At 32.0% G+C, this 13,343-nt stretch overlaps 1 protein-coding gene across 2 annotated transcripts in view; it reads right to left on the bottom strand.

The window, feature by feature from the left end:
- Positions 1–13,343, bottom strand: part of LOC120782655 (homeotic protein ultrabithorax) — a 139,764-nt gene that overhangs the window by 78,186 nt on the left and 48,235 nt on the right. For both annotated transcript variants that reach the window (XM_040115027.1, XM_040115028.1), the window contains one exon: positions 3,828–3,878. In XM_040115027.1, coding sequence (XP_039970961.1) covers positions 3,828–3,878 — 51 coding nt within the window. The remainder of the gene's footprint in view (positions 1–3,827; positions 3,879–13,343) is intronic.

The following is a 13,343-nucleotide window of genomic DNA, read 5'->3' as shown; positions in this document are numbered from 1 at the left end:
CTGAGTCGATTTAGCCATGTCCGTCTGTCTGTCCGTCTGTCCGTCTGTCTGTCTGTCTGTATATATACGAACTAGTCCCTCAGTTTTTAAGATATCGTTTTGAAATTTTGTAAACGTCATTTTCTCCTCAAGAAGCTGCTCATTTGTCGGAACGGCCGATATCGGACCACTATAACATGTAGCTGCCATACAAACTGAACGATCGGAATCAAATGCTTGTATGGAAAACTTTCACATTTGACAAGATATATTCACGAAATTTGGTATATATTATTTCCTAAAGCAACAATGTAATCTCCGAAGAAATTGATAAGATCGGTTGACTATAGCATATAGCTTCTACACAAACTGAACACATAGTTATAGTTACTAACAGAAAAGCACCTGTGAAGGGTATTTAGCTTCGGTGCAACCGAAGTTAACGTTTTTTCTTGTTTTATATAGCATATAATGTAGTGATAATTGTCGACATCAATTCGCGATTTTTATACTCTTGCAACATGCATTTCCAGATTATAATAGTTTTGTTCACCTAACGATTCCTTAACCACCCCTACGGACACTGTGATAATGGATGAAATCGGATGATAACCCAGCGTACTGTAACTGTACTGTTACAATTTACTAAAAACGCAATAGATCAATAAATAAATACGGTGGATACCTTAAATTTTACAATTGTGACGTATGAGAGGACTCTATAAGAACTGTGTCTAAATTGGACGATGGGTGTGGCACCGACCACATTGATTCTTTCACTTTCCACCATGCAAATCGAGCTCTAATAAATGTATCGGGATAAAACTTTGCGCGAAAATACTTCTGAGGTCTTCCACCTTATGATCAAAAATGCCCAAATACAATTACAAACTTTTTATAATAATTTCTGGTAATAGTTTGTCTGTGTGTCAAAACTGGGTTGAATTGCGCCCATATACCAAATGGAAAGATTTTCGAACTTTTAGTTAACTTTATATCGGACATATCGATAAATATGTGAGTTATCTTAATAAAATTAAGTCTTTTTTTTAATGGAATCGTGTGAAAAGCACCTGAAGGTATTTTCTTAGCTTTGACTATTGCTAGTTGCAAGAGTATAAAACGTTCGGTTACACTCGAACTTAGCTCTTCCTTTCTTGTTTTTATTAAGTATTTGTATCACTACAAAAATAGTGATAAATGAAAGTACACATCACTCTACCCTCACTCTTAAGCTATCCATTGCATTACATTAATACATTCAATTTAAGAATATTCCCTTTTCTTACTACAATTCTGTTAACTGAGTGGTTTATGGGCTTCTACAGCATCGTTGTCGAATCAATTCGCTTGTTCGATGCACATAAGCCGAATAAATAAATAAATTGTTTTTTATATAATATGGGGTTAATCTTTGTATACACATATTGAAGACTATTACACTGATGTAAGAGTTTGAGTTTTGCTTTGGTAAACCGCATTCATTTATTTTATTTATTAATTTTCTAATGGATTTTACGTTTCTCTTAAGAACTTCTAAGCCAAAGCACAGGGTAAAATGTGTTTTATGCATTCATGAATGTATGTACAAAAATAAAGTGAAGGCGAACAGTAAAGGTTTTTTTTATTTAGCAAATTATTGGCAAATGTACCCTTGGAATCGGTAAGAAGAAATGTGTATGTGTCATTAGTTATCAGGGTGTATAAATATGTATGTATTCACTTATCTCCTCTGTATTGAAATCAATAAAACGTTCGAGTAGTGATTTTTAAGGAATTATATTGATATTTTTGACTCACTGGTCTATATTATAACAGAGATATAAAGAATACGTTTCCAAAAATTATCACTTCCCTCATAGCTTTCCAAGGGCTAATTCTGGAAACATTATTATCTAGAATATTAAATGAGGTCATCGCTATATATGTATACATACAATTTATTTTAAAGTCCAGACCGTGGATTTCAACAAATTTTAGTTGACTTTTCGAAAATAGGGCACAGGATTTTCCTCTAAAAGCTTACAAAATCATTTTATTAATACATAGTACGTTCGTTTTGTAAGAGATAATATTGGAGAAGCATTTGAAGACTTATCGCCGACTACACGAATTAGTTTTATGAAAATCAAAAAGTATTTATTTCGTACATTATTTTAATGATGATAACAAAAGGTCATTTCATTACACACGTAATCGTTTCGGAATTTGGCGAATTTTTCGAAAGCTTATGTAATAACTTCCAACTCATAGGTTTTGGTATTGTTTAAGTATTGTTTTTACATATAGGTGCGTGACCATAACACATTTGATATATTAATTTAATCACAACATGCAATCATAGTAATATTTTTGTTCTGCTGTTTAACAAACGCATGTAAGTAATAATTACCTTAAGTTGCCAATTAAATATTTTAAAGTACAACAAATCGCTGCATTGTCTTTTGCTCTGCTCTTTACACTTTAAGCTCATATTATTTTGGTGAAATTAATATATGTACATATATCTATATCACTAAATCTCACATGCGCATGCAATTCATTACTGAGCTAATAATTTTATGTTTACCTATGTATTTTGTATTGTTTTATATTTATATAAAATGTTATGTATTTATAAGAGCCATAAAGCCTTTATTTGAATTTAGGGTGAAAACATAATTAATAATGCGCTATCGTCGAAAACATTTAAGAGTACAACATCTAAAATTTAATGATCACTTGAATTTGTTACCTTCTGCTCTCGATGCCCAGTGACTTGTAATAATGACAACAAGCCCATCTTCGCTCCTTCGGCAATTGAATTTGACTTTTCTTTTCAAAAAATAATATTTACGTTGGAGAGGTGAACTAAACACACAATCAATAATTAAAACAAAATTCAAAAAAGCTTTTTTAATATACTCCTTAATGTGTGTAAATATTTTTATTTTGTTTTTAAAGTATGGAGCAGTAAAAGCGCTTGTGTATAGTGGTTTTGTGTATGTGTGTCGATTTCCATTTTTTGTGGGAAATAGTGATTTTAATTTCAAAAATTAATTTACAATAAAATTCTTATATTATGTTTCTGAATATTGGTGTAGGTGTGAGTGCATAAAAGCCTGTGAAATTTTTGTGTGAGTGGGTCAAAAATAGTTTTGTGAGTGTGTTGCAAAAATTAACGCTTGTTAAGCCAATTTCATAGTTTCATAAAATATCTATTTCATAATAAATGCAGATAAGATTTTTTTTTGTAAAATTCTACTTTCAAAAATCAAAATAATAAAACAAAAAAACAGGGATAAGTTTAGAAGTAAAATTCAATATTTTCTTTAGAAAAGCGATATCCATGTGAAGAAATGAAAATCGCTGGCTGGCTGGTACAAATGTCCACTTTAAAAAATTAAAATTTAATTTTTAAATTTTTAGAAAACTGAACGACATTATAATTTTCTTTCATATAGTTTTATTGAACGAACACCTGCTATGTTTGATTGAATTTTTGAATTTATTCTATAAATTTGCAGCGACTTCAAGTAGTAATTTTCGAAAAAAAAAATCAGAAAATTTCTTACTTAACAGTTCACAGTTTATTCCTTTTTACACTAATTAAAAGTTTTCTTTAATAAAAAATATAATTTTTATGTTTGTCCACTAAGCCAACGACATATAATTTTATGAAGTAATTTTGCATTTCAAGCCAAAACGAAGAATAATTAACCTTTCAGTAAATTAAAAACAAAAATAATCATAAACTTTGGGCTATGTTCGTATATAAATATGACTTGCAAAATATAATTAATGCAAAACAATATTTAACGGGGTTGTACAAATCAAAAATGTTCGGTCGGTTTTATTTTGGTACTTACCTAGCCAATCCGGAAGAAGTGAGCCCGCAAGAGATTCTGAGTATCTCTTACCTGAAAATAAAAGAAAATGTTGTTAAAAGTATTCAAAAGATTATGTATAGAAAGAGTAAATTAGAGACAATAATACTAGGCTATATCTACCTTCATATTTAAGTATAATTACAAAATAACAAATAATTTATTAAAAGTCGCCTATCGGTTTTAAAACAAAACCATAATTTCTTAAATGGAGAACAAAAATGTACAAAGAGGGCACTTTATAATTATGGCTTAATAAATTTTTTATGACTTTTTTCCAAAAATAATTATAATTACATAAATAATATTTCTAACAAAAGATGACTTAGAAGACGGATGCATATACATATGTATAAAGCTGTGCAGAGTTCTTTCAAACATATATTACAGCAACTCCGTTCGTAAATAAAACATTAATAAAAGTCGGCACAGGTAAATGGCATTTACTCTACCTTAACCGTGGCTCGGTTGGCTGCTATAAAACGCATCTGACACATCATACTACACACGATAAGACTATCGCATTGGGCGATGGATTTACATTGGTTACTTTCATACACCTGCATTTACATGTCTACTCATATATTATACGTACTTAGAATATATGATAAAACATATTTAAGAGGAAAGTGTGAGGCAACAAGGTATATATTAAAAGACGCTCTATATCGTTAGCCAGTAGCATTAAATCAACATATGTAATTAACAGCGAGATGTATTTTTGTGCCACAAGTCCCAACGCAATTTATCCGCGACACATTGCACTTGGCGAACATGAAGCATGAGTTCGAGTGTGAGAGCGGAATGAGTGAAGTTGCGGTCTAGGACAGCCAAATTCTTATCTATTATCTCTTCTTGCAGCAGCCACCAACATCTTACAGGCACGTAATCTTAGTTTATATATGTATGTATATCTATACGCATAAATTTAGTTTGACTCGGTATGCTCCTCGTCTGCTCATAGAAAGCGCGTGTTATGCGTCAGGTGCGCATATTAAAAGTAAATTTAGTGCAAACATGCAAATTTACACAATTATATATATGTACAGTGACTCACGAATTTCATCACGCTTCAACTGAATTTTTTTTACTTTTTTCATTCCGTTTTAGATATGAATTCAAACACAAATTCGACTGAATATTTATATTGGTTGGTGTTTGAGGTACCGTTACCAATATGTTTTACGCCCTCCGATATAGTCAAAAAGCTCTATTCACTGATAGACATAGGAAGTTGCAGCTAAATTTGGCAAAAAATACAAGACCTAGAATATGCAGTAAGAAGAAGGTCCAATACGAGGCTAAAATAAATCGTTTGGGATCGGATGGATGAAGCAAGGGTGCGACTTTACAGATACATCATGTTGACCTTGCGCTGAAGTTTGGTGGAAGCTGCATTATGTTGTGGGGATACACGAAAACTAATGTTGTTAATATGTTGGCGAAAATTTAAAAACGAATGACGACAGGGTCTTATATTGAGATTATGCGCAGACATTAGCTTCGCGCTGCAAGAGACTTATAGCCTTGACAGACGGCAGCGTTAATCCGGATTAACTGCGCACTTAATCAGATCCAAATTTGTAGGTGACAGACGGCAGCTATGCGAGTTTGAAACTCTCATAAACAGCTCATTGTCCTTTTTATAATATTTTCAATGAAAATTGATAGAAGATAAACATTACGGTTGTTAGCCGACCAATTTTTACCAAACCATTTTTATTACAAAAGCATATCAACACATTATTTTTAAAACTGCATCATAACATAGAAGTTTTATTGATATTATATTGAGAATTTGATAAACAGCTGTCAGGGTTGCTTGTATTTCATTCACAATAGATGAAAATTGGCCATTTTTAACAATGTTGCCAACGAAAATCTCACAGACTCCCTAAAATTTTGAGAGTTATTTTTGGATTCAGCAACCGAGTTAGCTGTGGTAACTCCTGAATTAATCCCGAAAAATGCAATTAATCTGGTTTAACGCTGCCGTCTGTCAATGCTATTAGGAAAAAATGGGTCGGACATTGTCTTTCAACAAAAGAATCAAAGTTGTCGCCAAATTTAATAATATCTTTTAACCCTGTTATTTTGAAGTCACAAAATTAATCAAACTGAAATATTTTATATTTAGCTTCGCTATTGTTTTTATTAGTTGTTGTTTCAGGAAATTTTACTTGTGTTTCATTCTTTTGTACATCAAAATATTTACGTGTTTTTGTCGTTGATTAGGAACGCATTGATACCGGGATCAATTTTTTGAGTCAATGTATATTTAAAATTATGTATCTTTACTCGATCAACCGTCACACTGTATCTTTTACAGTCTGAACCCCCACTTTCGCTGATATCTAATGCTTTCCGTTTGTGTAACATTGCGTATATAAAAATTTGCATAAAATCTAACGTAAACAAATTGGCGTCATAAAGCGTAAGGAATAGCAAATGGTAAAAAATGGTAGTCTACAAACTATAGAATACAGATATTAAGAGCTTTTTCCGTTCGTTTTGATAAGAACAGTCAATCAATTCCTTACTAATTCATAGGAACATACCTTGAAAGGCGGAACGGTTCATAGAAATCAAAGGATAACAATTAAGAAAGCTAAGTTAAAAATAATTTATACTCTCGTAGTTTTCGAAAAAAGCCAGCCTGGGAAATCCTTTCAATTGAATATTTAAAAGTGTTGCGAAAGACATGCATTATTTGAAGAAGTTGTATGCATTATTAAATAATTTTAACTAACCTAAAAGATTTAATGTCAAATAGAAAATCTTAATGGATGGAAATCATTTTATTGCGTATACTACGGAAAGGAAGATGTGGATGATTACATTAATTTATTAATTTTCGCCGTTACTCTAGTAGTATACTCGAGAACATGATTCTAATCAAGTAAGTGTATGGATGTTAGTATGAAGATAACTCATACACTGACCGTGACCATTCTAAATTTTGTATTTTTGGGAATTTGGAGTAATACGACTAATTTCACACATTTTGGAATTATATCCAATATTATACATATGTTTACTTAATTTTGCTAGGGTATTTTACATACTGACCGATATACATATATGCTATACAATGAATAGGAAGTTTGAGATTCGTATAACAGGTATATGGGGGTAGGAGTTTTATTGGTCCGATGTTATTCATTTTGGGCACAAGGATACACTTTTATAAGAAAGAGACGCTCACTCGTTAATGAGTTACAGGGGATAACAAAATATTTTTTGTATTCAGCTACATATCAACCGATTTTAATGAAATTTTACACAGGTCTTCGGCATATAATTTACAAGGTCTTGAAAGAAAAATTTTTTTGTTAAATTTTTAATTTTGGAATAAACAAATTGAATAAAATATTTAATTTTTTATATGGATAAAAAATATTCAAAATAGCCATTTTTTTACGAAATATTAAATTAAACTTATCTCCTTTTTACTTCGCAATGTTGTTTTCGTAGAATAATGGAGTAAAACATAAGTTTCGATCATCAAATTTAAACATGCATTATCAATACTAAAATACATGCCATGTAGCTACCGTAATATCAGCTACCTCAATTATCTGAAGTATCCACACCAACTTCGATGCCAACAAATTCTCTTCTAATTCTACCTCTGTCATCATAAGTCTTAACCACCTACAGTTGTATTTTATTTGCCATTCTCATACACAAACGTACTAAAATATATCCAACTTTACATAAGGCTTACTTGTATTGTATTAGTTAGGTTCGATACAACAAGAATAGACGAGTGGTATTTTTATAGATGTATCCATACGATGACGAATATGTAAGTGTGTGTAAGTACAGAATAATATCTTCTCTAATAGGTTTGCCAAATGGTGTATATGAGAGTTGTATTAAATAAATTATCATTTGAGCTAAAACGCACAGTATATGAAATGCACGTACTACTGTAGACGAATTGTTTGCGAAGACGATGAAAAAGTGGTCAATAAATAGATTGGATATAAATGATTTTATGTATTGTATACACATATGAATGTATCAATCCAATCAATGTTTATGTAAAGCTTATTTGGAATGTGGGGCTGTAATTATTTGCTATTTTTTTGTTGCATTCATGGCTTAAATATAAAAATTTAATTTTTACGTTCACATTAAAATGCTGCGTGCTTAAATATTATTTCAATGAATCCTATGCTCTAGCTCGCAAATATTAATCAAATGTACTTCTTGTATATGTAATTTATAAGTACTAAATATAAAATCCCTCTAGTGAAAATTGTAGCATCTGTATTTTCACATGAAGAGCTTCCGATATATTGTCGGAGGCGATCATTTATTAAATAACACAGATAAATATACAATTACACACTTAAACGGTTAAGCGGCTCGTTTCTCGCCCCGGTTGGACTGCTGAAGTGTGGATATCGGTGGCGAGCATTGTTTGCTGCTGTCTAAAGTTGAAATTGCTTATTTGCAAATAGTATGTACGCACATGACATGAATTTGCTCTGTGGGGCAATACTGAATAAATCTATGATTGGCTTTTTAGCTGTGTTTTAAAGACATTTTAACAAATGTAGTGACATATATATGTATATGTTTATATGTTAAAATATTTATGTACTTATAAATATTTGAACTGCTTCTTGAAAATTGATATATACCACTCAAGATGTTGCAGTATATACACAATATTATTTAAAAACATTTTAATTTTTAAGTCATAAAATGTTCATGTGAAGTTACTAAAATAGATAGATATATATGTACACAAATGCTGTGCCTTCATTACCACAATCCCTTCCAGCTTCAACCTCTAACCACCCTCTTTGCCCGGCAGCCATGCGTTTAATTTATTTATTGGTGTTTCATTGGTGAATTTATGCATTTCGAATCCCAGTGTCGAATAAATTTAGTCGAATGTGAAAATTGTGCATTTTGGCATAGACTGAATTTGCCATTCTATACACACAGGCAAACTTTCAAGCAGAGTGTAAGTGAGCATACACATTTTTATGCGTTGTTCCAGATTACAGTATGTACACATATGTGTGAGCGTATTAATCGTGGCGGGATTTTCATTTTAAAATATCACATGGCAATATGGCATTCGGAATAAACTAAAATAAAAAAGCGCCACTCAAAACAAAAAACAAAAGCCAAATGAAATAAAGAAAGTGTAAAAAGCTGCGGCAGCGGAAAAACGAACTTAAAAGCAATGACAAATAGTGTGCTGAGATAAAAGACACGCATGCCCGCATATGCCCATACATTTAATGTGTGTGTATGCATGTGCTTTCATATAAACGTATGTATTACCATGAGCCGCAACCGGTGGGCGGGTGTAGCAGGCGCCGCGATGCGATCTGATGCGTTGCGGTGATTTATTTCCATATAAATGGGGCGAAAATGCAAAGTTATACTCACACTTAACAGTACTAATACTTATTCACAAATATACAAACGTTTCCATTTATACAAATCTACAATACATCTGCACATCTACGTTTGTTTGGTGCAACATTTGTGCAAATGTAAAGTTTTGTGCATACTAAGTAAAGCACATATGCAACTGTCATCAATCCAAATCTCCTTCCATACTCGTATATAAACAACACATATATATGTACATACATATATGGTAGGGGTTTGTTAGTATAATGCGGCAGTCGAAATGGAAGTACAAAATAATTCTGCAGCACATAATATAGAAGTATATTCTACGATAATTAAACATATAATTTTAATCTCTAAAGATGCTTAGATTCATTAAATTTTCATTATTAACATCAATAACTTCATTCAGTAATTATATCTATATAATAGGTGAATGATTTAAAAATTGGTGCTGGAATGAAAAGGATTTCGTATAATTAACAAACCTTTTTAAATTAGTAGAAGTGAACATGTTTATATCAAAACACGTAAGAAAGGACTAAGTTCTCAACAATTAAAGCAGAAATACTCGCAGGTGTTACTTCGATAACGTCATAACGTCAATTGCAATGCATATGAACAAAGTATAATGCTTGGAATATCCAATTGGCGCCACGTAGCGAAAAGAAGAAACGACTGGCACGCTGTTGTTAACTCGGCTATAATCGCGTAAGCTGTGTCTACGCCAATTAAGAAGAAGATAATGTTGTGTCATGCATCCGCTATATTTCAGACATTGCATCATGTTTTGAAAAGCTTTAACCGATAGTCAATGCGGTGTCAGATTGATTGGAGTTGCTCATTTGTCGGAAATATATAAAATCCACACAAACTCAACGATCAGAACAAATATGCAACGTTATTAGAAAAACACGATCTCTCAATTTTATTAAGATATCTCCCACATATACTGTAAATGTTACCCGGAAGCTCGAAAATTGTTCTATACCTATATGGAGGGTCAGGAAAGTATTGACCTTATTCAGCCGATTTTTGACATTTTTACATTATATCTCACACATTGACCGATATTCCCGGTAAAAATCAACTTGAACAGTTTTGGTTCAATTTGGACAATTTTTGTGGAATTTTTTTAAATCAAATGAAATTTAAAAATTTTGGTCAGATTTCGCTCAGTTATGCACCGTACTATAGGTATGTTAGAAGAATGTTAAATTATGAATTTGGTGGAAATCTGTAGATGAATTCCTAAGACATGTGTATTCACCTATGGGAGGACAGTGCCACATCCATTGTCCAACTTTGACCCAGGCTTCTTTAAAGTCTTCCCATACCCTCTCAGGGGTAAAGTTTAACGTCTCTGTAGCTTTTACGTAACGTGATATGGGTTATATGAGTAATTGAAGGGGTTACTTTACATTTCATCCATTTTAATAGTGGCGGTAGAAATTTTGATAATATTTCCAATAACACGTTTGGTTATTTTATCTTTAGTGTACAGTAAACAAATTAGAGTGCAGGGCTACGCCCACTTTTTAAAAACTTCAGCCTACAGGCGCCTTGCTGCTGCGATATTCTGTATGAATTACAGTTCTATATCTCAATTTAGTGCTTAGTTATGGTTAAATGGCGTTTTATGTGAGCAGAAGTAGTCCGATTACGCCCATTAATGAACTCGTCTTCGGTCCTTTACCAGGAAATACTTGTACCAAGCCTCTTCAAGATATCTTAATTTTTATTCAAGTTATCGTTTGTACAGACGGATAGACAGTCACTCAGATTTCAAATCATCTCATCATACCGATCATTTATACATATGTATATAAATATAACCCTATATCCAACTCGATTATTTTGAGGTGACACAAACAACCGTTAGGAGAACAAAACTATTCTATTCTCTAGCAACATGTTGCAAAAGTTTAAAACTCTCTTTGTCTTATGCACAGCACATATTGTCATTGCTAAAAATGTATTGACATCCATTCGCATGATACAGATAAGGTATGCCGTAATAAAATAAATCCATCAGAGCTTCAAAGAACTATAGGAGCACTTGGCTTTTGTCGAAGAATGGCTGACCCACAGGCAAAGAAATGTAAATAGCATGCTATATTTTCACAAATACGAAAAATTTGTTAGTGGATTAAAAGGAATTAATTCTTAATACCCCAAGGAAATGACAATGAAAATCTGTTATACCTATGTTTAAGAAAGAATAAGAGGAGATCAGAAAGAAGTGTGAACTTAAACTCCGAGATCATTCAAATCCCTTAGAAAATACTATTCTAAACCTCTCAGGGTCCTCTCGCCTAATACACCCTAAATAGCTATTTTCGACACTCATGACCGTATACCGTTTATGTTAGTCAATATGTAATGATCATTACAATTTTTTAGTAATGAAAGTAAGTGAGCCTATTACTTATAATATAAAATGATATATTAAGACACCATTTAATTTTTACAAACAATTTTAACATTATGTTTTTTTCAAAACCTTGATGTAGTTTCCAGTGTGATAGTATAAAGTGTTTGGTGACATCCAAACTTAAGCCTTCCCTTCTACTTTCTCTTATATTTGTTGCATATTTGATTAACGTCTATTGGAACAGCAACAGAAACAATATATTCAGGCCATATAATATAGAACATACAACAGTTGACCAAATAAACTATTGTATCGACGGTTACAAACCAACAAATACTACAGATGTACTTTTATCTATGTATGCATATGTAATTATACATGCAAACGCATACATTCAAACACTTACATATGTATATACCAGAACACATTGAGAGTTAATTTTGCAATTGTATTTCAATATCAATAAATTTACAAATTCGACGTGAAATATGAGTACAAGGTTTGATGCTACTTCGGTAGCAGTTTGTTTGTTCCTAAATAGATGATGGCACTATATTGTAGTTATATTTGCTAAATATTCATTGAAGAGAGAAAGAGCCAGATCACAGGTTATAGACTGTACTAATATGGCATTCTATTGTATGTATATAAGGGCGGTTTGAACTTTGTGAAAACTGTTTATGGCTTATATAGAGCTTTATCCAAAAACATTGTATCACCCTAACATATGCCTTTTACAAAAATATTCAAATTGATGGTTGATGAACCATCCCTTATATGCATATATAGAACTGAAATGTAATTAAATTTTGCTTTAGATAATATATACATACATACATATATATGTTTATTAGAGCGGGTTTATCTACAGGGAGCCAAAAAGTGCAAACATCGTGTATGCAGAAAATGTTTTACTGATCACTCTGACCAACTTTGCCTAAAAGACTATGGGTCGAAAAAAGGTTTCGAGCCAGCGATTTTTAAGGCGAAAGTTTTTAGGGATTAACAATAATACTGACGTATTTGTTATTAGGAGGGTGATGGCTGAAAGGGCACTTTAGTCACCTTCTTTTAGTGAATGAGTTAAGTGAAAACTTGTTGCAACATAACTTTATGAATTTAGCCAAAACCACATATTTCGTATTTAATGGTAAATTTCTGTGTGCAAGATAACTAAAATAAGATCTTGCTACATTGTACGAGCAGATTCAAGTGCCCATTATGGCAGATCTCACTTTCAACACAGTTCTAATTTATATACCATTTAAGGGTTGCGATAACATTCCAGTGCTGTCTCTTTCTATCTACTTCGTTTTCGACTTAAGGTCTATGCTCGTTCTTTTCCAATACTTTCACCATTCGACTCAGCCGACTAGCCTATGCGTGAAACTGTAAAAAATGCACATCTATGAGCAAATAAGTTTTTTAATTAAAGAACAATAAAACATTTTTTGTCCACGTCACTTATTTTAGAAAAACGATGTGGTTTAACGAATAATCTCCCACATTTCGAAACCTTCACGGTTTACGGAAGGCATATTACCAACTTGAGGACGATTTTTATTTGGCATTAGAAGAGAACTTTTCTAAATTGGGATGATGATAAAGAAAAACTATGTGCTTTAATTATTATTGCGTTTCCACAGATTCTGAGCATTTGATTATGTATTAGAGATATACCAAAATTAATCAAATTAATATGTTGAATCAAGCTAAACGTATTTTAACGCCCTATAAAATAT

Source organism: Bactrocera tryoni, chromosome 1 (genome assembly GCF_016617805.1).
Source record: "Bactrocera tryoni isolate S06 chromosome 1, CSIRO_BtryS06_freeze2, whole genome shotgun sequence".
Classification (NCBI taxonomy): domain Eukaryota; kingdom Metazoa; phylum Arthropoda; class Insecta; order Diptera; family Tephritidae; genus Bactrocera; species Bactrocera tryoni.
Note: the sequence above shows the minus strand (reverse complement) of the source record. Positions and strands in the feature narration are given on the sequence as shown.